The sequence below is a fragment of the Hemiscyllium ocellatum genome, chromosome 31 (genome assembly GCF_020745735.1).
Source record: "Hemiscyllium ocellatum isolate sHemOce1 chromosome 31, sHemOce1.pat.X.cur, whole genome shotgun sequence".
Classification (NCBI taxonomy): Eukaryota; Metazoa; Chordata; class Chondrichthyes; order Orectolobiformes; family Hemiscylliidae; genus Hemiscyllium; species Hemiscyllium ocellatum.
Genome location: NC_083431.1, coordinates 7,957,070 through 7,984,074, shown reverse-complemented (window position 1 = coordinate 7,984,074; position 27,005 = coordinate 7,957,070). Strand labels below are relative to the sequence as shown.

The 27,005-nt window shown below is 39.7% G+C and overlaps 1 protein-coding gene across 3 annotated transcripts in view; it reads left to right on the top strand.

Annotated features, from left to right (window-relative positions):
• The window catches only part of vmp1 (vacuole membrane protein 1), a 192,067-nt gene that overhangs the window by 14,990 nt on the left and 150,072 nt on the right, over positions 1-27,005 (top strand). For all 3 annotated transcript variants that reach the window (XM_060848047.1, XM_060848049.1, XM_060848048.1), the window contains 2 exons: positions 11,215-11,324; positions 14,952-15,087. In XM_060848047.1, the coding sequence (XP_060704030.1) occupies positions 11,243-11,324; positions 14,952-15,087 (218 nt within the window). In that variant the 5' untranslated portion in view covers positions 11,215-11,242. The remainder of the gene's footprint in view (positions 1-11,214; positions 11,325-14,951; positions 15,088-27,005) is intronic.

Below are 27,005 nucleotides of genomic sequence, written 5' to 3'. Positions count from 1 at the left end.
GAATGTTATCTAAGACTACAAAGACATCTTGGTCGGTGGGCTGAAGAGCGGCAAATGGAGTTTAATTTGGATTAATGTGAGGTATTATATTTTGCTAAAACAAATAAGGGCAGGGCTTATACCATTAATGGTAAAGCCCTGGGAGCATTAAGGAACAGAGATTTAGGAGGTACTTAATTCTTTAAAATTTGCATCACATGTAGACAGGGTGGATAAGGCATTTAGCCTGCTTGCCTTCATTGCTCAGACCTCTGAGTGTAGGAGTTGGGATGTTATGTTGAGGTTGTACTGGATGTTGGTGAAGCCAGTTCTGGTTGCCCTGCTATCGGAAGCATACTACTAAGCCGGAGAGAGTTTTAGGAAAGATGTACCAGGATGTTGATGGGAGTGGAAAGTTTGAGTTAGTTATAAAGGCTGAGACCTTATTCATTGGAGTGTAGGAGGTTGAAGGGTGACCTTAGAGGTTTATCTATGCCCCTCATGATTTTATAAGATGAATGGCGAGGGTCTTTTCTTTAGGTTGGAGGAGTTCAAAACTAGGGGCCATATTTTTAAGATGAGAGGAGAAAGATCTAAAAAAGACATAAGGGGCAACTTTCTTACACAGTGGTTTGCATGTAGAATGAACTGCCAGAAGAAGTGATGGTTGCAGATATAGTTACCAGATTAAAAGGGATTTGGATAAATACATAAGTAGGAAAGGTTTGGAGTGATATGGGCCAAACACAGACAAGTGGGACGAGTTCAGCATTGCTGACAGCCATGACAAGCTGCTTGGCTTTGTGTTTGAGCTAAAACAAGTCGAGACAAAAGTATTGTGAACTTTTGTTATGTCTAGGTTTGTTGCTTTTTTTTAAACCCATCTCTAATTGCATGATTAGGTTGCAGTGCTGCTGAGGACTCTTAACCTGTTGAGCAAATGTCAGATTCAGTGACTTTGAAATGGACCATAATGCTGGATAATTTTGATAGAAGAGTTTATGCTAAAATTATGATTCAACAATGGGACTATTTGCCTTTGTGCTTTCAGAAAATTTTGCGGTGGTAAACCTCAGTCTAGTTGTACCAGGATTCAAATAAATATGCACTATTCCAGTGGTGCTAACATTTTTTCCTCTTGCCCACAGTTCATAATGTGAAGTTATTTTGAGTGGGTTGAGGATAAGGGTATTGTAAATGTCTGGGATTTGGCAACTATTGGAACAAGTATACCTACTTTATGCAAATGTTATGTTTACCATATGTCTTGTCTTTATTTTCACCTGTTTCACAAAGTATTATGAATTGAAATTTATCTAATTGCATTTGAATTGATCAGTATCATATTCTAATATGTCTTCAGTAAATCTGTTCACTCTAATGTAGTTTCAAGTGTGCACTGACTACTTTTCTGAACAAGATAAAATAACTTGCCATGATCTATATTTATTTACTTTAGAATCCTCAAATCAGCATTAATATCACATTCAACCTTTCCTTTTCTATTGAGAGCTTTCTGAATTTACATAATTGCTCCACATGTTCCAATCCTTTCATCTCACTTTTTTATTAAAATGATGCAGGAGAGACATGATATCCCTTTTGCAGTGTTTAATCTAGAACCATTCACTATTTTCTAAATATCTCCACACCAATCTGTTTATAATGTAGGGTTACTGTACTTTAGTTCAATGATTTTTTTTTAGTCACAGCATCTGATTTACTTTTACTGGCTGCTAGTGACTGTTGCAGAGAAAGTCTTAATATCTTGGCAGTGTGGAGGAACAGAGGGATTTGGGTGTGCAAGTACATAGATCCCTCAAAATTGCCACCCAGGTGGAGAGGGTTGTTGAGAAAGCATATGGTGTTTTGGCTTTCATTAACAGGGGGATCGAGTTTAAGAGCTGCGAGGTTTTGTTGTAGCTCTACAAGTGAGACCACACTTAGTGTGTACAGTTCTGGTTGCCCTACTGTAGGAAAGATACAAAGGTTTTGGAGAGGGCTCACAGAAGGTTTACCAGGATGCTGCTAAACTGGAGGGCTTGCCTTATGAAGAAAGATTGAATAAACTCGGACTTTTCTCTCTGGGGAGAAGGAGGAAGAGAGATGACCTGAACAAGGTGTATAAAATAATGAGAGGAATAGATAGTCAATAGCCAGAGACTTTTCCCCAGGGCAGGATGGACTGGTACGAGAAGTCATAATTTGAAGATATTAGGAGGAAGGTATAAAGGAGATGTCAGAGGTAGGTTCTTTATGCAGAGAGTTGTGAATGCGTGGAATGTGTTGCCAGCTATGGTGGTGGAAGCAGAGTCACTGGGGACATTTAAGCGACTGCTGGACATGGATAGCAGTGAGTTGAGGGGTCCGTAGGTTAAGTTACTACATTTTACATTGGGATTAAATCACTGCACAACATCATGGGCCAAAGGGCCTGTTCTGTGCTGTACTTTTCTATGTTCTATCAATCAAGACCTTCTGGTTTCTCTTTCATTTTGCATTTACATTGTTTTCATTTAAGTGATCTTCCCTTACTGGAGTTTTGATCCTGTATGAAGCACTTTGCATTTCAGTACATCAAATATGTACTTTTCCAGAGTTGTTACAGTTTTAAAAATAATCCTGTGTAAAAATAATCTTGTAAATTCGATTGACACTTCTCAGATTTCACTAATGATTTTAACAGGACTGTAAATGTTTTATTCCATAAGAAGCAGATTGCTCGCACTGCAGTCTGTCACAATCATTCTACCGAAGAAATTGTCCATGGCTTAATGAACAGAGAAAATAGCCTTTCCTTATTCAATATGTCAAAACTCTTCATACCTTGCCTCCAGTGAAAATAGTCTCAATATTTTGAGCTTTAACTCCGGTAACTAAAGTACCCTTTTCTAGTAACATTCTGAATCTTTGCTTTCTTTTTTCCCCTCTGACTTTAATGACTTCTGTATGATATTTGAGCTAAGTGCTAAAGTTATTGCTTATTCCTCACTCTTCTGAGCCAAGTACCTCATTATCTCAATCAGCAGACTCTTAAAGGTGAACTGAAAGAACTGTGGATGCTGTAAAGCAGAAACATAAATTGCTGAAAAAGTTCAGCGGGTCTGGCAGCATCTGTGAAGAGAAGTTTAATATTTCGGGTCCAGTAACCTTCATCAGAATCTGCTGAGATTTTCCAGCAATTTCTGTTCCTGAATCTTTTAAGGCATTGTAGTACCCTGCATGAGTGCACCCAGGTTAACCTAAGGAGCTGTCTGATGATGCAATCCTGAAACTTCACCGATGTAAGGGGAAGTACTTGCAAAATTTAGAAATATCTCAAGTCTTGGTTACACCAGAAGACTTCAGAGGTACCTGGTGTAAGTTGCTCTTGACTGCTCTTCATCTAGTTGTCGTCCCATTTCCTCCCTCAGTCGAAGCAAAATACTCAGAGACACAGTATAGTTTTACCTCCTTCATCTTTATTTCGGACACTGGATGCAGAGAGCGCGATTACTTCCATGTACAGGGACATGAGTTCACAGTCTTCTCTGGAACAGCAGTTTCTGAATGAACTGTATAGTCATTTTGCAGGGAGGAACATCCAGATAAGGATTTTTATATATATCAATAATAAAGATTAAGCCATCTGCTGTTACACCATGAGTAACTGACTTCACATAATGAATACTTTTCACCCTGTTAACTGACATTACATACTGAATGCTTTCAATATTGTTAAATGGCTCTACATAATCAATGCTTTTCCACCTTGTTAACCAACTACCTTTGCATGCAGCACCCCATTGTTAACTGTAAGATCCTATTTGATCTGAGTCATGCTCAGTGGAACCTCTTGTTTCACAAAACACAGGACTTTGCTCTTTCCCTGTCTGCTTATACCCTATATATGTTCTCATTCCCTCCTTTTATCATTTCATGATAACCAATGGCAGTACCAGCTTTCATAAGACTCTGACAATCAATATTTAAGCAGGTTATTGACACAGCATACAATGATTATAATAACAAAAATTACTAGTCCGTTACAGTAAATAGAATTTGAAGAATCCTCCCACATGGAAAAAAAAATCGCCAGTAAAATTCTTAAATCCACAGTCCTTAGTGACCACTCCAATTCCTCCAAGTTGAGTGGAAACGAGCCAGTTCTCCAAAACCTCCTTTACTAAAGTCCAACCTGAAAACAAAATTCGGTCTGGTGCATCACTCCACAAAGAAATCTGAATTCTTGGATAATGGCAATTAAATACTTGACAAACTAACAAGACTTCAATCCTTCCAGAGATGCTTCAGATGGAGGATACCAGCGCACCTGAGTGTACAGTGCAGCAGCTGCAACTGCAGGCTAGGTGAATGCAGCATTCTTTGCTGCTTCTGCTCCTGCTCTGCTGTTAAATGTAACATAACCAACTTGCTGTTATGATGTTAGCTTGACCAGTGAACCTCATATCCCTTCAAGTGATCGAAAGACAAGGTAAAGCTCACGTGGTTTAGTGTCTATAGGAAGGCCACTGACAAAAACCATACCAACCTCCTCTTCACTGTTGTTAACTTCTTCACTTTTCGTGCTCATGACTGAGGAGCTGATTGAATCCATTAGATCAGGTTTTGGAGGGGTGGGCGGTAGTCCCAAGGCATGCTTTATCAATGAATGGAGAAACTCTGGAGAAGATGTTAGCTGCTGCAAATATCTTTCCTTTTCCCCTCTCATAGGGGGAAAAAAATGCTTAATTTCCTCATTCCTGCTCCCTCCTTCACCATACTCTATAACATCCAATTATTAGTGTCATATGGCACGAAAGAAGCCCTTCGGTCCAACCAGTCCGTGCCAAACATAATCCCAAACTAAATGAGTCCCACCTATTTGGTCATGGCCCATATCCCTCCAAAATTTTCCTGTTTATGTCCATATCCCACATTCACAATCGGGGTCTTGCTTTGTTAGTAATTCATTTGCATTTGTTCATTATGTAATATCTTAATGTGGTGTCTTTCATGAACTACTTTTAAGAAGTCAGGCTAAAGCATCTAGAATCTTAGGGCAAGGCACTAGTAAGGAGGGAAGATTCAGCTAACCTCTAAACTAATGATCAGAGGATACCAGGCATGAGTTTTTAAAAAGACCCCATAAAATATAGGGAGAAGAGCTTAATGTGCATTGTTTTAACATCCCTTTGAGTATTGTGCTACAATCTGTGGCTCTATACAGGTCATAGATAATAGAATTTTCTCTCAGAAATACGTTGAACTGAAGCCAGCTATATAACCAAGTTTCTTGTACAGCAGTATTTATTTTTTAATTAGAATAAAATGCTGATTAAAGAATGATCAGATTCATCCATTTATGATTTGTTGTGGCAATACGCATCTTTGGAATACAAAGGATAACAGCTGCATGTTCGCAGCGCTTCGCAGGAGGCTCCAGAGCACTGATGATGTTGCCTAGCCAGGGGACGAAACGTTTGCAACAAAAACTTCCAGCTCGGCAAACAGAACCACAACAGCTGCATGTCCAGCACAATGTCAAGCTCGCAGGGAGACCTCAGAAATGTGCACTTTTTCTTCAACTGAGGATTTCCTGCTACCATGGTTGACAAGGCCCTTAGCCATATCTGACCTATTTCCTGTAGTTCTTCCCTCCCATGACACCAAGAAGGTTCCAGGCACCTGCTTTCCATTTCTGCACCATCTGCATGCAAAGGTTCATAAACTACCATTTCTGCCTCTCCAGCAGGATGCCACCACCAGACTCCATCCTTTCCCTCCATTGTCAGCATTTTGCAGGGACTGCTCCCTTGGGAGGCCCTGGTCCACTTCTTGTCCACTCTTAACTGCTCCTCTCCTCTTTCTATGCAATTGCAGAAGGTGCAACATCTGCTTGTTAAAGTAGCAATTTCCCTGTATTTCACTTAATCTGGTCTACTATATCTGTTGTTCACAATATGGTCTCCTGTACACTGGAGATATGAAACCCAGACCAGGTACCGCATTGCAGAGCACTTGAGTTCTGACTGTAAATATGATCCTGAGCTTCCAGTTGCCTGACACTTTAACACAACCTGTGTTCCTTGATCAGCTTTTCTGTCTCGGGCCTACTGCAATATTCCAGCAAAGCTCAGCACAAGTTAGAAGAACAGCATCTCATTTTCCACTTGAGAACCCTGCAGTGTTCAGGACTCAATATTGACTTCAATAATTTTAGAACCTGAGCATCACTTCCACTGCGCTTTGCTCACCCCCATACCCCAGGCTCTGTATTGACATCAGCTGCTTTCAGTACAGTCAACACATTTTCACCTACTTATTGTCCCTGTTATCAATTATTCTTCCTTGGTGATCCCATTGTCCAGCGAACTCACTTTCTCTCTCTCTCGCTCCCCGTCTCTCCCATTCGGCTCTGTCTTCACTTATCTGCTTGCTTCTTCCTCTTTCCTCCTCCACTCCCTGCCCCATATACGTAGCCCCTGGTCATTAACATAAAAACTCTCCTTTCTTAGCTGCTATAATTTCTGAAAAGAATCTCTGGTCTCAAAATTCTAACTCTACTTTTTCTCCACTAATTCTGCCAGACCTCCTATGTTTCTTTGGCAATTTGTTTTTTTTTAGCATTTTGGAATATTGAATTGAGGGTGTTATGTCTTTAGTGCTTGTTGTATGGGCATGCTGGTAAACTGCACTTTGAGCTGCTGCTCATGAAGATTGCTGGCATCTTCCCTCAGCCAGCTTCTCCAATTAATCGGATGATAGCAGATCTGATATTCCTCACATCCACTTTCCCCTCTCTTTTTTTTCATGGGAGAGTCTAGAACTACAGGAAGGATGTTGTGATACTTGAAAGGGTTCAGAAAAGATTTACAAGGATGTTGCCAGAGTTAGATGGTTTGAGCCATAGGGAGAGACTGATTGGACTGGGACTATTTTCTCCAGTGTGTAGGAGGCTAAGGGATGACCTTGTAGATGTTTATAAAATCATGAGGGATGTTGATAGGGTAAATAGACAAGATGTTTTACCTGGGGTGGGGGAGTCCAGAATTAGAAGGCATAGATTTAGGGTGAGGGGCAGGTTTTTCATGCAGAGTGGTGCATGTATGGAATGATCTGTCTGAGGAATTGATGGAAGCTGGTACAATTGCAACATTTAAAAGGCATCTGGATGGGTTTATGAATAGGAAACGTTTAGAGGTATATAGGCCAAGTGCTGGCAAATGGGGCTAGATTAATCTAGGATAGCTGGTCGGACTGAAAGGTCTGTTTCTGTGCTATACATCTCTTTTGACTCTATATGACTAGAGGAACGGTCACTGAATTAAGGAGTACCAATTTAAGAATGAGATGAGGAAGAATTTCCTCTGAGGGTTGAGTGTCTTTGGAACTCCTTGCCACAGAGCGGTGGGATGGAGTTTGTATATTTTTGAAGACTGAAAAAGATTGCTTCTTGAGCATTAGGAGGTTCGAGGGTTATGGGAAAAGGGCAGGCAAGTGAATGTGAGGAGTGTTGGATTAGCCATGATCCTATTGAAGGGCAGAGCAGGCTTGAGGGGCCAAATGGTCTACTCCTGTTACCAGTTCTTGTGGTCTAACTGAATGGCTTGCTCTGCTGTTTCAAAGGGCAGCTACATTACTTTGGGTCTGGAATCTCATGTCGGCCAGACCAAGTAAGGATGACAAACTTAATTCATTATAGGACATTGATTATCATATTTTTTAAAAATCTGGTTCATTAATGATGTGTATGTAGTTGCATGCCCAGCTTTAATTCCAAGTTTTGTTAAATTTAAATTTCACCATCTGTCATGGTGTGATTCAACTTGTACCCAAATTTGGGTTATTTGTTCAGTGACATTACCGCTACTCTGCTGCCTATGTCAACTGTAGTATTTGGAAAAATTAAGTTTGTATGTTCTATCCTCCAGTCTGCATTTCCTGTTTGCATCTGCTGTACAGCTGGTTAATTTGCAGAAAAAATAGTATGTGCTGTGCTGGAGTTTATCGTGTACAAATCGCGCATTGCGATGTAGCAGTGCAGTAGAGATAAACTGGCCATTCTATCATTACTGTTTGTTTGATATTGGTGATGTTTGCTTGCTTAAGCACTGCGCTTAGTGGACTGTTTTGGGGCATTTTGACAGCTTTGTGATATCAATATTTATTTTCAGCTACATCATAATTGCTGGATGAGCAAATAAATACATTCCTATTGATTTGGAGGCAGAGGAGCAATCAGTTGAGGCAAGAAGATATATTTTCCACAGTATACTCAGCAAAATAATTTTGAGGTAGTGTGGAGGTGCAATAATGACAAACTATAACATTGTTAATCTATTTTTGTTTGTGCAGTCATGCTTGGCTCGGAGACAGCCCCCACTAAAGTTGATTTGCATTTTGATTTTTAATTGCACTGCCTAATGTTGCATTTCATTGATATGTTGACTATATTTTGCTGAAGTCAGCATGTTTGGAGGAAGGGTGAGGAATATTATCAGATCAACAAAATTGCAACCTTCAAACTTTGGACTGAAAGTTGTGATCTGAACCTCAGCAAATCATTGGATATTTTTCAGTGGTTTTACTGTCATTTACATTAAGTCTGACCTCTGTTTCTCAGCACAGCACAGTGACAAATGTGTTTATATGAAGGTGCTATCTGGATGAGAGAGTTCGATTTGAGTACAATAATATTGATGCTTGGAGGCTGGCTCTTGGGATCTGACCTAAAACAACAACAAAACGCAAGTGTCCGTAAAATGTTATTGCGGTCTCATTGAATAATAACATCAAATTTAGAATTCTGGTCTTTACTGAATGGTCTTTACTGAAATTTTATACATGACCTCCCTTTCTCTTGGCTTGCCTCTTTCTATTGTGCCCTTGACTTGATTATCTTCACCCCCTCTCTCTCTCTATGCATCAAACCTCCATTTAACTGTGTCAATTGATATCTGCTCTAGTTATGCAATCCAGATTTGTCCTAAATTATTTATTTAACCAGTTTATGGCTGTGGAAAATTTTATACTCTTTACTGGACTCTTCTCCCAATGGTAAACAGAAATCAGAACTCTTCCTATTCTTCTCTTCCCAAGAGGGAAGTACCCCAGCAGCCTCGATCTTTCCTGATAGTTGCATTTTCTCAATTATACCAACGTGGTTGCAAACCTAGTGCTTCTCCAGTACTTCAAAAACCATTTTTAATATTAAAGAGAATAATGTGATCTAAATATGGTCTGCCTAAGTTTACATGTTAATGTAACTTTCCCCTGCCTGTATTTGTGTTCTCATCCAGTAGAATTGAAACCCAGCATGCATTTGTTGTGGTAGTGATATTATGCTGTCATCTGTACATCTGGATTCACAGATTTAAAAAAATGTTCATGTGACCTTGTTCCTCTGCATTCAGTTTCTTTCCATCCAAGAAATGTGACTTCTTTATTCACCCTATTAAGATTAATCGCTTTACACTATACTCTGTTTCAGTTGTCAGTAATTTTACTGTGTTTTGGTACTGTCTCCACATTATCATTAAGTCAGTAATCTGTTATTTTTTTTAAATACAACTTCAAAATTCAACATAGAAATTGTATCTTAAAATCTTGTTAGCAGAACCCAGGTACTTTGTCAAATTCTGAAATTTGTTTTTGGCCATATGCAAGTTTAGACAGCTTGTGATTATTCTAAAATGCTACCACATTCAAGGAATCAGATCTGCTCCACATGGATCCCTTGGGTGAACTTGTAAAGTGCTTTGGTTTCACTCAGTAATACAAATCATAACCTTTTTTTATGTAGTTACTTGATGTCCTGCGTCACACTGAAATCAACTGACTTATTTGCTTCCCTTTTTTTGTCATTTACTGTGCATCAGTGTAGCTTGACAAGATATCAGAATGATAGTTGATGAGGAAAATATATTAAATTTGATTCATCTATCCAGAAATGTCAAGCAGCCTAGCATCTCTTTGTTGCAAGCATTTGGTTCTTCAAGAATTCCAAAATTTCTGCTTTGATGACTAAGTTTATTTATATATTAGCTGCTTTGCAAGTACCTTTCTCTAGCTTGAAGCTGTAACTTCTTCTGGTTCGTTAAATGCAGGCTCAAAGAACCACATGGCCTGCAACTGTTCTTTTTTGTTTCTTTCACCTTTTCATGCTGAAAAGCTCATGTTCTTGTGTAGAGGCTTAAGAATCAATCTAATTGAAATATTTAAGCGGATTGAAGAATTTGATAAAGGAGGTAAAAACTATTTATGCTGGTAAGGAATTCCAGAACCAGGGTTTATAAACAGAACATTAGAGCTAGGCTGTTCTGTTGTGATGTCAGGAAGCATTTCTTCTCATTGTACTAGAAATCTGGAAATGTCTTTTCTTTCTCAATCTCCCAAAAGCTATTGTGACATTAGCAAATAGATTTTTGTTAACTAGGGGTAGTTTGTAGATATCCAGCAAAGGTTGGTAAATGGAGTTAAGGATCCAGATCAGCTATGATTTGAGTTAAAGGCTTAAAATCTAAATGGTGGTCTGTTCTGCCAAAACTTTATTGCAAGTAGGAAACATGTAAGCAGACCACAACAATTTATTTTTGTTAAAATTTAATCTAGTCATAAGATCTGAGAAAATTGTGACAACTGTAATCGGCCTATAAATTTCTTTGCAAATCATGCTTCTGGAAAGTTAAATAATCTGAGTTATTACTTTCAAGTCATACTGCATCTGTATAGAGACCAGGCCACTTAACGGTCACCAATAAGTCATGACTTGCCAAGGAATTTACAGATTTATTATAGCTGTTTTCCTGAATCTTACAACTAATTTAAATACCTGGCATGATGTCATGGGTCCAACTGTGTATGCACAGATTGATTGATTGCACTGACCATGTTTGCTCTGTTTACAATGTTCCTGTGACATTGAATGACTACACAGTATTTACCATCACAATCTTTCATGTTTCAATTAGATGACCTGTCATTCTTCCACATTTCCATACAACGCAGACCACTTTACTTAGCCTCCTATCATAAGACAATACTCTTATTCGAGGAACCAATCTTGTTAGGCTTTGCTGTACTGTCTCCAATATAAATTTATTCTTTCTTGTATATGGAGAAAAAACTACATAGATTCTGATTGTTTTCTTACCAAAACCCTATGTAATTGTAATACAGATGTAACAGTCTGGCTACTGAAGAAAATCCTGTCTGTTTGCATTGCTCTGAATTTCATTTAATTTATTCTGACAGAATTTTGCTGGTGTGGTGAATACAAAACATGGCTGGAAGTGAAAAATCGCATGAACTACAGCATCACCGCCTGAGGATGTTGAAAGAACAGCAGAATGGTAATGCCACAGGTGAGGCATTGTCCCTGGCAATTACAGCAGTTCATCTTTTTATTTAAAAGAAACTTCTATAATTTCCACTGAAGCAGTCAAACTGTTGCACACAGTTTTCTTTACTACCTCAATTAAAACTTTTTCCCTTGAATTCATCTGTGCTGAGGATCACAGTTGTGCAAGGGAATTATTCATCAATGATTTGTATGTGAGCTTAAGAGGTACAGTTAGTAAGTTTGCAGATGACACCAAAATTGGAGAACGTTAACTCTGATTACAACGTGATCTTGATCAGATTGGCCAATGAGCTGAGGAGTGGCAGATGGTATTTAATTTAGATAAATGTGAGGTGCTGCATTTTTGGGAAAGCAAACCTTAGCAGGACTTTTACACTTAACGGCAAGATCCTAGGGAGTGTTGCTGAACCAAGAGACCTTGGAGTGCAGGTTCACAGCTCCTTGAAAGTAGAATTGCAGAAAGATAGGATAGTGAAGAAGGCGTTTGGTACACTTTCCTTTATTGGTCAGAGTATTGAATGCGGAGTTGGGAGGTTATGTTGCAACTGTACAAAACATTGGTTAAACCACTTTTGGAATATTGCGTGCAGTTCTGGTCTCCTTCCTATTGGAAGAATGTTGTGAAACTTGAAAGGGTTCAGAAAAGATTTTGAGCTATAGGAAGAGATTGAATAGACTAGGGCTGTTTTCCCTAGCATTTTATATGGTCACCCCCAGCATCTGTGGCTGAAGGGTGACCTTTATGGAGGTTAGTAAAATCATGAAGGGCATGAATAGGATAAATAGACAAAGTCTTTTCCCTGGGGTGGGGGAGTCTAGAACTAGAGGGCATAGGTTTAAGGTGAGAGGGGAAAGATATAAAAGGGACCTAAGGGCCAATGTTTTCATGCAGAGGGTGGTGCGTGTGTGGAATGGACTGCCTAAGGAAGTGGTGGAGGTTAATACAATTGCACCATTTAAAAGGCATCTGGATAGGTATAGGCATAGTAAGGGTTTGGAGGGATGTGGGCCAGGTGCTGGCAGGTGGGACTAGATTGGGTTGGGATATCTGGTCAGCATGGACGAGTTAGACCGAAGAATCTGTTTCTGTGCTGTACATCTCTATGACCCCAAGTATAAACTTGGGATGCTAAAGTGATTAAAGTCTGTTTTAGTGCCTCTTGCATTACCATCTCCCACATCTGTTCATTGTAAACACACAATTAAATTGAGGCCAGTAGAAAATACAAATGTAGGAGTAAACTAATGTAGCTTTTATTATGTTTCCTGTAATAAATTGATGAGTAGTACAGAAACATTGACCAGAGGAAGTCTTGGTCACTAGATTAACAGTAAAAGTTGACACACTACCTTAGGCCAAAAATAATTTCTATTGTATAAGTCAACCCCTAACCTTAAGCCAAAAAATCCAAATTGTGCATTTTTACCACCCACTTGTCACTGGAATCAAACTGTCCCTGATGCAAATCCATTCATTGATAGATTAGCACACCATTTCCTTGTGTCCGCATGTGATTTCAAGATGTCTACTTCAAGGTTGTGCACTATGCCCTTCTCTGTGCTACTCTTGATGCAGCTGTGGTGGGAAAAGTCTTTGACTTGGTAACTCAGTGGTGTGATGACAGGAAAGGGTTTGGTTTTACCAGCTTCAAACAATGACTCATGTTAAAGATGACCTTACTTTTGTAGATTTAGAAATTTCACTTTTGTATGACTATAAAGTCTTCGCAAGGTTCTTATTTGGCTCAAAATAATGAGCATCAGCATGCTCTTCACTGAGGGTGGGGCTATGCATACATCAGTTTTGTTATGAACTGGCATCCACTTTTGTACTTTGAACATAGAACGTGACAGTGACATACAGGCCCTTCAACCCGCGGTGTTGCGTTGACCTGTGGAACCAATCTGAAGCACGTCTAACTTACACAATTCCATTCTTGTCCATATGCCTATCCAATAACCATTTAAGTGCCCTTAAAGTTGGCAAGTCTACTACTATTGCAGGCAATGCCTTCCATGTGATGTTGGCAAGTCTACTACTATTGCAAGCAATGCATTCCTACTACTGAGTAAAGAAACTACCTCTGACATCTGTCCTATATCTATCACCCCTCAATTTAAAGCTATGTCCCCTTGTGCTAGCCATTGCCCTTAGAGGAAAACCCTCTGATTATCTTATGTCTCAATTAAGTCACCTCTCAACCTTCTTCTTCTCTCTAATGAAAGCAGCCTCATGTCCTCTTACGACCTTCCCTCCATATCAGGCAACATCGTAGTAAATCTCTGAACCCTTTCCAAAGCTTCCACATCCTTCCTATAATGCAGTGAACAGAACTCTCTGCAATACGTCAAATGTGGCTGCACCAAAGTTTTGTATAGCTGCAGCATGATCTCCTGTTTCTGTAACTCAATCCCTTTACCAGTAGAAGCTAACACACTGTGTGCCTTCTTAACAGCCCTATCAACCTGAGTGGCAACTTTCAAGGATCTATATACCTGGACACCGAGATCTCTCTGCTCATCTACACTACCAAGAGTCTTACCATTAGCCCAGTACTCTACATTCCTGTTACTCCTTCCAAAGTGAATCACCTCACACTTTTTCTGCATTAAATTCCATTTGCCACCTCTCAGCCCAAAACCGATCTTTTGAACCACTGGTAACTGAACTCCAGGATGAGTATTTCCCATCAACCACCACTCCCTGTTGTCTTTCAGCTAGCCAACTTCTGATCCAAACTGCTAAATCACCCTCAATCCCATGCCTCCGTATTTTGTGCAGTAGCCTACCACGGAACGTTATCAAAGCCTTACTGCGATCCATATACACTGCATCAATCACTTTACCCTCATCCCCCTGTTTTGTCACCTTCTCAAAGGACTCAATAAGGTTTGTGAGGCATGACCTATCCTTCACAAAACTGGTGACTATCCCTAGTCAACTTCATCCTTTCTAGATGATGATAAATCCTATCTCTTAAAACTGTTTCCAGCACTTTACTCACAACTGAATTAAGGATCATGGGTGTACAATTTCCAGGGTTGTCTCCATTCTCCTCCTTGAACAAGGGAACAACATTTGCTATCCTAAAGTCTTCTGGCACTATTCCTTCTACAGTAAATTGCTCAAGGTAAGAGTCGTTGTATTCGTTTTTCCCCTTGTTCCCTTCAGTCTAAAAATGTAAACTAGGTTATCCAACTGAAACCTCTTGTTATAGCTTTTTGGTGTGAGACAAAAGGAGAGGCAGTTAATCTCTGCTAACTTGGCAGAAGCTTTGGTTTTCTTCACCATTATCTTTTTCAACCTTCCCTACCCTGAGCATGTAGAATATAAATGTTAATGGCATTAACTGATGGTCCAACAACTTAGTTCTACACTGTCATGCTATACCCACTTGCTTGAGACTCCACAATGCAAAAATCGTGACTTTTAATTGTATTTTCTACATTTCTTATAGGTCTTTGATCATACTTTGCACTTTCTAGGTTATTTAAAATTAATTTCAGTTCTGAAATTATTCATGAGATTTGGTTTTAGTTTTTGTGTACTACTTACACATTCTTTGTCAAAATTACTTTTGATAAACAGCACAGTTCTTGAAAATACCTATTCTTTTTATTTATTCAGATCTCTTGACACTGAATGAGAAGAAACTGAAGGATCGTGAGGAGAGGGAGACTATTGTTTTATGGAGGCGACCTGTCATCACCCTGCAGTACTTTCTCTTGGAAACTGTTGTAAACTTAAAAGAATGGGCATTAAGGTAAGAAATTGAGTATTTTACTGATGAAACTTTTGAAGAACTAGCTAATATCTAGTTATTTCTGGACTTTTCAAAATTGAATTTTGAAGTATTTTCTAAAATGAGAATTTCTATTTCTTATTTTATTACTATAATATCTGGTTTGCATGTCTTCAAGTATGTTTTATGTCTTTTGAACACTAATTTTGTTCTCTTAATAAATTTGAGCCAAACCTGTGTCCCAGAACTAGTTTGTGTCTCTAGCCAGGCTTTTACAGTACAGCAACAATGCTGGCTGCTATCCAACAAAGAAAAATTGCCTTCATGAAAACTCGAAAAAAAAAATCCATTCAGCCAATAACTGTCCCATCAATTCACTGTCAAACATTGTGTTAATGGTGCTGTCAACATCTTGGGACTCACTCGCCAATAACTAGCTTTAAACAACATTGTAAAATGAGTTGAATGCAGGAGGTCAAATGAACAATTGCTGTTGATGTTAATGTTGAGCATGTGCTCTCTTTCTGTGTAATACTTCATTATAAGGTTAGAAGTGAAGATGTTTGATAATTGGAGTGTTAAGTTAGATTCACAACACATTAAATAATGAAGCAGCCTGTTCCCATGTGATGCAATTTTTTTTCATATTCATTTGTGAGATGTGGACATTGCTGGCTGGTCACATTTATTGTCCATCCCTAGTTGCCCTTGAGAAAGTGGTGGTGAGCTGCCTCCTTGAACTGTTGCAGACCATCTGGGTTGATCCGCCATGCCATTAGGGAGGGAATTCTGATTTTGACCCAGCCACATTGACACAACAGTGAATTTTAGACATGTACAGGTCGGAAACAGATCCTTAGGTCCAAATCGCCCATGCTGACCAGATGTCCCAATCCAATCTAGTCCCACTTGCCAGCACCTGGCCCATATCCCTCCAAACCCTTCTTATTCATATACACATCCAGATGCTTATTTGATTGAGTGTAGCATCAAAGAGCCCAAGCAAAATTGGAGTCAGTGGGAATTGGTGAAAAACTTTGTTGACTGGTGACATACATGGGACATGGAAGATAGTCATAATTGTTGGAGATTAGTCACTTCAGCTCGAGGATACCTTTTCAGGACTTGCTCAGGATGGTGCCTCAGCCCAACCAGTTACAGTTACTTCAACGATCTTCCCCACATCATATCAGAATCGGGGATGTTTGCTGACGATTGTGCAATGTTCAACATCATTGGCAACTTCTACTTAAGCACTACATGGCCAAAGTAAGTGAGACCTGTACAATATTCAGGCTTGGGCTGACAAGGGATAGGTAACGTTCATCCTTAGAATGAGCAAAAGCTCAGAAGATAAAGAAAGAAATTGCTTTTTTGACAGTAAGGCAACATGTCACCATTAAGAAACTCCATCAAAACTGTAGACTATGGGAATCAAAGGGAAAACACTGGTCAGAATTGTACCTAGCAAAAAATAAGATGGTTGTGATTTTTGCAAGATCAGTCATCTCATTGCCAGGGCATCATGCAAATGGTGCCCTAAACCTGGAGACTTTCATCTTTTTCATAAATTACCTCCTGTTTAGAAATCCAGAAGTGGGGATGTTCCATGACGAATGCACAGTGTTCAGTACCATTTACAACTGAGATTGAAGCAGTCTGTGTTCATGTGAAGTAAGATCTGGACAGCATTCGTGCTTGACTGTTAATTGGCAAGTCGCATGCACACTACACATTTGCCTGGCAATGGCCATCTCCTAAATACAATCCATCACTTTCCTCTTAAGGACTTTGCCATAGCTGAATCTCCCAACGTCAACAGCCTGGCAGTTATCTTTGGCCAGAAATTGAACCAACTATATAAATATTTACGTGCAAAAGAGAAGGTCAAAAACTGAGAATTCTGGTAACTAATTTCCCGATCTTCCAAATCCTACTATCTACAAGGCACAGGTCAAGAGTATGGTGGAATACTTCTGAGTTGTAACTCTTAACACCATTTAGAACCAAGTACAACCAGCATCCCAGGAGAAAATGAGGACTGCAGATGCTGAAGATCAGAGTCAAAGTGTGGTGCTGGAAAAGCACAGCTGGCCAGGCAGCATCTGAGGAGCAGGAGAGCCGACGCCCTGGTCATAAGCCCCCCCATCAGGAATGAGGGTTTTTTCCTAATGAAAAGCCCATGCCTGAAACGTCAACTCCCCTGCGCCTCAGGCCGCTGCCCGACTGGCTGTGCTCCTCCAGCAGCACAAGCAGCATCCCAACTGATTTAAACGTTCACACTGGCGCATTTTGGCAGTAGCTTTTAATATCTAAGATGCACTTCAATACTTTGCCTGAAATTCTTTGTGAGCACAGTTGAAACTTTGTGACCTCGATCACCTTGATAGTTAAAAATAAAACACCAGTCCAACAGGTTTACTTGAAAGTACAAGCTTTGGGAGCGCTGTTTCTTTGTCAGGTAGCTAGCTTGTACTTTCAAATCAACCTACTGCATTACAACCTGGTGTTGTGATTTTTCAAACTTTTGTCCACCCCAATCCAACAGTGTACCTCCACATCATGCCTACCTTGAAGATAGACAGCAGGTACAAGAGAGCGCAACTTGCAAATTCCCCTCCAAGCTACACAACATCTTGACTTGGTAATATATTATGGTTATTTCATGGGATCAAAAAATCATGGAATTCTTTTCCTGGTAGCACTGTGGGTACCCCTGCATCTCAGACCGCAGAAATTTAAGATGACAGCTCATCATGACCTTGGTCAACATCCAAGCATCCCAAGAAAAAAATTTGTTCAAGTTCTTTTCTTATAAATAATAAATAATCAAAAGATAATGTGCAGTCTGCTTTAGTAGATTTCAAAACATTGTGTTACAGTAAATTAATATCCTTTGACAGTCACATGTTAAGAACTTTTTAAATCACTAACCCTACTTATGGGCTGGCGTAAGTTAGTTATAGAGCACATCCCCCTGGACTTGCTTACAAGTATGGTGCGCCAGAAAATGGAGCTGTTTTATGGAACATGACGGCCCTTTCTGAATTGTATTGATGTAGACTTGTCTGCTATATTGATCAGGGCCTTTGTGTCGTCATGAGGGCTATGTCTGGTGGTCCGGGTGCCTCTGCGTGGGGGGGTGGGGGTGGGGGTGGGGGGGGGGAAGAACCCTGAATAAATACAGCTTTGCTTATTAATGCTCCGTGTGGTGGGAAGCTTTGGTGGGAATGTACTGAGTGTAATAACTTAATTCAATATAATTGAAGTTACCTTGGTATAACTTGGTTTAATTTTATTTTGGTTAATTATTTATTTCTCTTTTTTTGTTCCTCTACTTATTGAGTTGTAGTTCTTGTAGGGTTTTTTTTCTCTCTCATTTTAGCGATTTGTGGTATAGAGTAGGAGTTTGTTTAGTGTTATTGTCATTATATTATAAAGTCATCACACTATTTTGAAGTGATTTTGTAATTTGGTAAAAAAAACTTTAATTTTTTTTCCTCAGTAAAAATATTTACAAAAAAAAATCACTAGCAATGATATTTTCCAAGTCAGGATGGTGGGTGGCTTGGAGGGGAAATTGTAGATGATAGTGTTTCCATTTTTCTGCTACCTCCTCCTTCTAAATGGAGGTGGTTGTAGGTTGGAAGGTGCTATAAGAGGATCTTTAGTGAATTCCTACAGTTCATCTTGTAGATAATACGCACTGTGCTACTGAGCATCAGTAGTGGAGGGGAGTGCATGCTTGTGGATGTAGTGCTAATCAAGTTGCTTTGCCCTGGATGGTGTCAAATTTCATGAGCGTTGCTGGGGCTGCACTCATCCAGGCGAGTGGGGAGGAGTCCATCACACTCCTGATTTGTGCCTTGTAGATTGGACAGGCTTTGTGGAGTCAGGAGGTGAGTGACTTGCTGCAGTATTCTTAGTCTCTAACCTGCTCTGGAATTTGGAACACTTTTTTTTATATAAGTGAGTGTTAATAACAATGACACCCCCACTATATATGACTCACTACGAGGAAGGATATTCTTTAATGAGGCCCAAACGTTGTGGTCAATGATCTATGGACCAGCTAGTGCTACCATGCTAGTATTGCACAATACCCAAATCCAACAAAAGCTTTGACTACCTCTCTTGGTCGTGCAAGTTCATTACCTTTGCTGAATCTCTGATGACCAACATCCTAGGAGTTACCTTTGACCAGTAACGTACCTGGAGCAGTCACGTCAATACAGGTCAAAGATTGGGTATTTTTCAATGAGCATCTTCCTTCACCAAAGCCTTTCCAACAATAAATATTCTCCACTTGTTTGGATAAGTGCCACTCCAACATCACTCAAGAAGCTCCATACTAAGAGTGACACAGCAGCCTGCTCAATTAGCACCTTAAACATTCATTTCCTCTACTAGATACTGCAGTCACCATGCGCATTATTTACAAGATGTACTGTGGACATCTGCAAAGGCTTCTTTTAAAAGTGTTATGTTTCAAGAAGGACCAGGAGGCTGAAGAGTTTAACAGCAGGAGCTTTATTAAGGAGATGTTTGTTCTACGTGCAGCAAGGTTAGACTAGCAGTTTCCTGCCCAAATTTGCCAGCGATGTCATCATGATGTAATGTGATTGGACTCTGACAAGGACAGTGAACCATACTTGAACAAAATTCCATCTTCCTTTTACACAAGATTCCTGCAATGAAAGCATTCACAATATTTACAATCATACATAACCGTCAGTAAGAAAGACATACCAGGGGACATTGATTTTTGTGTGGCTGTTGGCACAACTCAGGCCTCTGATTATTTTTCTCATTGGCTCTAATCTCAGGTGCTGAAGGCTTACGAGGAACATCATCTGTTGCTTTCTTTTCTTAAGATGACTATTTGAAGATGTTGTGGTATTCTCCACTAAGGTGTACTGACTCTGAGATGTTCTGGTTACTGTTCTGTCTTGGGTATATCCAGGTGTCTCTTTAAAATGTAGGCAACTAGAAATTAGGAGCGGGAGTAGGCCATTCAGCCCTTCAAGCTTGCTCCAACATTTTATTATGCTCATGACAGTTATTTGTAGATCTTCAATTAATGTTGTCTCTGTTACATTAATTCTGGTTGCCAAGATTTGATCTGCATGTCTTCACTAGATACTATATCGTGTCTCATCTCTACAGTGTAGAGATTGGTCCAATCTGTGCTACTGAGATGGCAGGTACCCACATCTTGCTGGTGGTATAATTCCTTTTGAGTTTAACTTGACTTTTTTTGGAAAACATTGCATTTGGTCTTGTTCCCTCTTTGGAAAATCTGATTCTATTGTTTCCTGTCAACAATGTCTTTCGTCATTTACAGTTTCAGCAAATCAAATGTCTTGTGCAACTGACATTTTACTGTGAGCAATGCTGGAGAATTTTGAGTCATCAAGTTGGTTGTTTTCCAGTACATTAATACATCAATCTTTTGCATAATGACACTCGTTCTCAAGTTACGCTTAAGGAATGTTTCATTGTTTGAACAGATCTTTTCTGTCAAACCAGTTGTAGCTCAGTGGTAAGGAGTTGATTGAAAATGTTGAATTTTGGTTTGCTTTATATAATCTATAAACTCTTGTGATATAAATTTTGAACCATTATCACTAGTAAGCTGTTTCAGATAACCAGATCTCTCAAAGATCTCTCCATTCTTTTAACAATTGTCTCTGAAGATGTTGTTTCCATGGTGGGCAAATTCAGGCCATGGATCATTTCTAGTGCACGTATAGATTAATAGAGTCATAGAGATGTACAGCATGGAAACAGACCCTTTAGTCCAACCTGTCAATGCCAACCAGATATCCCAACCCAATCTAGTCCCACCTGCCAGCACCCGGCCCATATCCCTCCAAACCCTTCCTATTCATATAGACTCAACCAGATGCCTTTTAAATGTTGCAATTGTACTAGCCTCCACCACTTCCTCTGGCAGCTCATTCCATACACACACCACCCTCTGTGTGGAAAAAGTTGCCCCTTGGGTTTCTCTTACATCTTTTCCCTCTCACCTAAACCAATGGCCTCTAGTTCTACACTCCCCCACCCCAGGGAAAAGACTTTGTTTATTTATTCTATTCATGCCCTTCTTGATTTTACTAACCTCCCATAAGGTCACCCCTCAGCTTCAGGGAAAACAGCCCTAGCCTATTCAATAGCCGCCTTGTTGCTCAAATCCTCCAACCCTGGCAATACCCTTGTAAATCTTTTCTGGACCTTTTACAGGTTTCACAACATCTTTCAGATAGGAAGGAGACCAGAATTGTACGCAATATTCTAACAGTCGCCGAACCAATGTCCTGTACAACAGCGACATGACCTCCCAACTCCTGTACTCAGTACTCTGACAAATAAAGGAAAGCATACCAAATGCCACCTTCAATATCCTATCTACCTGCAACTCCAATTTCAAGCAACTATGAACCTGCATTCCGAGGTCTCTTTGTTCAGCAACACATCCTGAGACCTTACCATTAAGTGTATAAGTCCTGCTAAGATTTGCTTTTCCCCAAGTGCAGCCCCTCAATTTATCAAAATTAAGCTCCATCTGCCCATTGGCCCATCTGATCAAATCCTGTTGTAATCTGAGGTAACCTCCTTCGTTGTCCACTACACCTCCAATTTTGGTGTCATCTGCAAACTCACTAACTATACCTCTTATGCTCGCATCCAAATCATTTGTATAAGTGATGAAAAGTAGAGGACCCAGCACCAATCCCTGTGGCACTCCACTAGTCATAGGCTTCCAATCTGAAAAACAACTCACTACCACCACCCTCTGTCTTCTACCTTTGAGCCACTTCTGTGTCCAAATGGCTAGTTCTCCTTGTATTCTATGAGATCTAACTTTGCTAACCAGGCTCCCATGAGGAACCTTGTCGAATGCCTTACTGAAGTTCATATAGATCACATCTATCATTCTGCTCTCATCAATCCTCTTTGTTACTTCTTCAAAAAACTCAATCAAGTTTGTGTGTGTGTGGAAAATCACATCTCAATGTTATTTCAAGTGTTTCCATGATTGGAGATTTCTCTACTTTTTCTAAGTAGAACATTCCACATAATAGTAAAGTCATGTGGCAAATGTAATCTAGAGAGTGTTTCAGTATTCCCATGCAAGTTAGAATGCTGATGCTTAATTATATAAGTGAGTTAATAGCAATGACACCCCCCACTGTATATGACTCATTGCAAAAAACAATGTCCTTGTATGAGGCCCAAATATTGCAGTCTATGGACTGTTAATAGAATAAAACCTAGGCCATGTGGTCAGTGGTGGAATTGTCTAATAATCAAAATAATTCTGACAGCTTCTTCCTCCCTATGCGTAGTTCATTTTTGCTTTGTTCAACAATCTGATGCAAAAGCTACTTGCCTGTCTTCACCATTGGGTAATCCATGAGCAACAACTGCTCCTACTGCGTAAAGGATGCTAGTTCCAACTGTAAATTTGGGTCGAAATGGGTCAGGAAGTTTGACTTGAATAAAGCCTTTTTAACTTGTTTTATGGCTCTTTCACGTTGATCTTCCCATTTTCAATTCTTGTTTTGGAATAATAAATTGTGCAAATGTTTGAGAATATGTGCAAGATTTGGAACAAACCTGCTATAGGAAGCCCAAAACTAACTGCAGTTGATTTACATTTTAGGTACTGGACCTCATTTATGACTTTTACTTTTGAAGGTGACTTTTATCGTATTTTAGTATTAATGACATGGCATAAACATTTGATGGAAGATTTGAAAAATTCACATTTGTCTTTCCTTGCTCTTGAACCATAATTTTCAAATCTCTGCAAGAGTAGAATCTAAATTGTGGAGATGTTTTTTTTATTTCTACCTGCAACTAAAATATCAATGTAACATGAGACTCTTTCAAAACCATTTAAATCTTATCCAAGACACTTTGGAGTCACACCAGTGCAAATGTGATCCAAATGGCAGTCTCTTGTACTTGAATAGTCTCTTATGTATTGCAATTGTCAATTATTTCTGAGACTCTGGGTATACATTCATTTGGAGATGAACTTGACTAAATTCAATTTTACTGAAAAATTGACCACCAGCTAGTCCAGCAAATAGGTAATTAATTAAGGGCAAAGAATACTGCCCAGCACACAGTATAGGATTAATAGTGATGTTAAAATCACCATAAATTATACCAGTCTATCTTCCTTCATCACTAGTATAGTAGGTATGGCCCAATCACTTTTACTTTGCATGTTCAAAGACTCCTGTTTTGACCTTTGGTCTGAATGTGTAAGGTGCTGATCTATCTTTGGAACATATTGCCTGATTCTCATCCTTGATTTTCAATTTGACGTACTCCCCAGATGCCCATTGAAAATGATGACCTGTTTCTTTAGCATTTGCAATAGATCAATCTCAGAATCTGACAAGTTATTTAGTTCAGGCCAGTTGAGTTTTATTTTCTCCACCTATATTCTTCGCAATAAAACTGAAAAATTAGGACAAATTTTCAAAGGATCATATAACTGAATATTCAGTTAGATGTACCTTAAATGCACCACCTCACCTATATACATATTTAATGTAATTTTTGAGGGTTTCAGCACATTGAGACTCAGATACCCAAAAGTGCATATTAAAAGTAGCTATGAAACTGCTATTCTGGTGTAACCTCCATTCTTAGCGGTTATCCATTCAGTAAGGGAGTGACCTGGTATCTGTTGGTGTTGCCAGCAGTGGTTAGTAAGTTCAACAATCTCTTTGGACTGAGAGAATGGGCTTTTCTCCATGTTTTTCTTTGTAGTGTGTAGATTTTCTTCTAGGTCTTTGGTTTTTGTATTTTTGCTATCTGTTCATGTTTTTTCCTCAAACATGCCTGTTCTATGTACTCTATTTTTGCCACAGTTTCTGCAAATAATGCAGCTTCTTTATACCAGCAATTTGCTGCAGGACCCATTTTCTACCATAGCAGTTTTGAGTCTGTGGTGCTTGTGTCTCAGCTACCAGTAGTTTTGTGAACTCTGATGCTATAGTTTATCTGTTGAGTTTTCTTGGCTGCTAAGAGAAAGTGAGGACTACAGATGCTGGAGGTCAAAGTTAAAAAGTGTGGTGCTGGAAAAGCGCACAGCTCAGGGATCATCCAAGGAGCAGGAATGGAGGGCCCAACGGGGCTGAGATATAAATAGGAGAGGGATGGGGCTGTGGTCGGTGGGCGGGTAAAGATCACTAGGAAGGTGACAGGTGGATGCAGGTGGGGGTGATGGTGATAGGTCTGAGCAGAGGGTGGAGCGAATAGGTGGGAAGGAAGATGTACAGGTGGGAGAAGTTCAAGAGAGTGGTGCAGAATGGAAGGTTGGATATGGGATAAGATGGGGAAGGGGAGATGAGGAAACTGGTGAAATCAATGTTGATGCCATATGGTTGGAGGGTGCCTAGGTGAAGATGAGGCGTTCTTCCTCCGTGCATCAGGGTTTGGCAGTAATGGTGGCCGAAGACTTGCATGTCCTTGGCAGAATGGGAGTGGAGTTGAAGTATTTGGCCACAGAGCAGTGGGGTTGTTTGGTGCGTGTATGCTGGAGATGTTCCACAAGTTGGTGTCCTGTATCGCCAATGTAGAGGAGACCATATTGAGAGCAACGGACGCAAGTAGATGAAGTGTTTGGTTGTGCAGGAAAATTGCCAGATGTGGAAGGATCCTTTGCGGCCTTGGATGGAGGTGAGAGTGGAGGTGTGGTTGCAGGCTTTACACTTGCAAGGAAAGGTAATGGGTGTGGAGGATGGTTTGGTGGGTGGCGTGGACCTAATGAGGGGCAGGGGATGGAGGGTGGGTTGGTTGGGGGTTGTTGCCTGCTAGTTTCATTGGGACTGCTATCTGCAGTGCTTTAAGTCTAGGTTTTCTTCTATGTCAGTAATCTCATCTGGATTGCTTTGCACTACAAACCAGTCTGTCTCCGAGCATCATTTTAAGTTATCTCTGAATTCACATAATTCTGCTAACTTTTTTAAAATTGCTACAACATGGGAGATAGATTCACCTTCATGCTGGTTGCATTTGTGGAATCTGAACTTCTCAACAATTGTTAATGGTTTTTGGAGAAAAACTGTTCTACAGGATTCCTACGGTTTATTTCTAGGTTTTGGGACCCAGCTTCTCTGGCTTTACCAGATTCCTTTGGAAAGTTTAAGCCCCCAAATAAAAATACCTTTGAATGCAGGGACAACTTTATTTCCTTCAATTGTGTTTGCTAGAATAGAATAATGGAGTCTCTTTGGGTAGGAGTTCCAGCTCTCTGTATTTTCACCATATGGTCCCACAGTGCTAAACTTTCCTGCCATTTATTTTTTAAATAGGAAAAGCCTGCGCAGCACTATGTACCACAGGTTTCAGCGTGATCTTGCTTCTTCCCGTTTAAAACAAGATATTCCTGAGGCTGCTTGTTTCTTTAAGTCTACACCTCTAGCTCGAGACATTTTACTTTTGTGCAGGTACTCATTATTCAGTGTTCCTTCAGGTTTGGAATATATGGTGAGTTTTTTTTTTGAGCACTATTTGCCCCTCAGGATGAATTTTTAAAAATATACCTTGCTAGCTCTACCTGCTTTGGTACAGTGGCGCCTTTTGATTTCTTTGATACACTTTATTGAAGTGTCTCCAAGATTGGCACTCAGAAATATAATTTTGTTTTCTTTGAATCAGAGGATTGACCCATCCTCTTCACCAGTTTTCTTTTTGTTCCAAGAAAGACGATGAGGCTGAAGTGTTTAACTGCAGAGGCTTATTAAGGAGATGTTTATTCTACAGGCAGCAAGATTAGACTCACCTGTTTACCACCCTAAATGACTGATGACAGTCATATCACATTGTTGCACGTTTTGTGACAGTCAACCATATTTGCACAAAAGAAAATAAAGTGTCTCCCAAACACACCACCTCTTGTGACTAGAAATATATTGGAAGAAAGTGGATGTGATCTCTATCACCTGCAAGATCCCCTCTAAGTCTCATGGAATCCCAAGTTGAAAATATATTACTTTTTTCATTATTGCTTAGTCAAAACCATAGAATTCCTGACTTAACAGTAATGTATGTGTGTGTGTACCTATATAGTGTCACAAGCAGAATTTGTATTTATTTTTACTGCCTGTGATCAAATGGTTTGTGGAAAGGCTGTTCATTTTCTTACCCACAGAATAAGTGTCCCAGTTAAATAATTCCAGCAGCAAGATTTTGAGTTTGACAATAAAGATTATTTGTTATCTCTTACACCCAGATTTTAAATTGCAATGTTTCTGTCACTCATCTTAGGCACACATTCTCGAATGTAAAGATTAGGTCCAGGTGAAGGTAACAGTGACATCTTTCATGGCAGGCCTGTAGGTTCTCCGATGAAGGTGATCCTTGAAAGTCTTGTAAAGTGTGAAGTTTCTTATGAATTTCCAGGAGATTGCTTCTCAAGTTGGAGGGGCCTGCTTCTCAAGTACTTGAGGTCGGAACAGTTTTGGGAGCCCTTCTCTTTTTAGGACCTCTTGCTTTCAGAGTATTGCTGTTTATTATCTTGACTACTTGGATGACTTGCAACTGGTTTGTCTTTTGGTTGAATTTTCAGCTGCAGCTTCTTTAAAAGCAACTGAATTGTTTCCTTCCCCATGACTTCCATATGTTCAACATCCTTTTTTCCTAAAAAGGTTGTTATGTATATCATTGGTTCCAAATGTCCAATATTATTGTTTGTGATTCATCCAGCCTTGTTTGGATAAGGGAAGCCATAAATATGCAATGGATGTTTCACAGGATCCATTCACATTCTTCAGACATACGTTTGTGTTTCAATGTCTTCTTTCCTCACTGGTGAAAAATGGAGAGGGGCCTTCTGGAAATGTGTAGAATGAGAGTTCCCTTCTCATTGTGCATGTCCATATTTACTTGAGCTTTGATAATTTTTAAGAAGT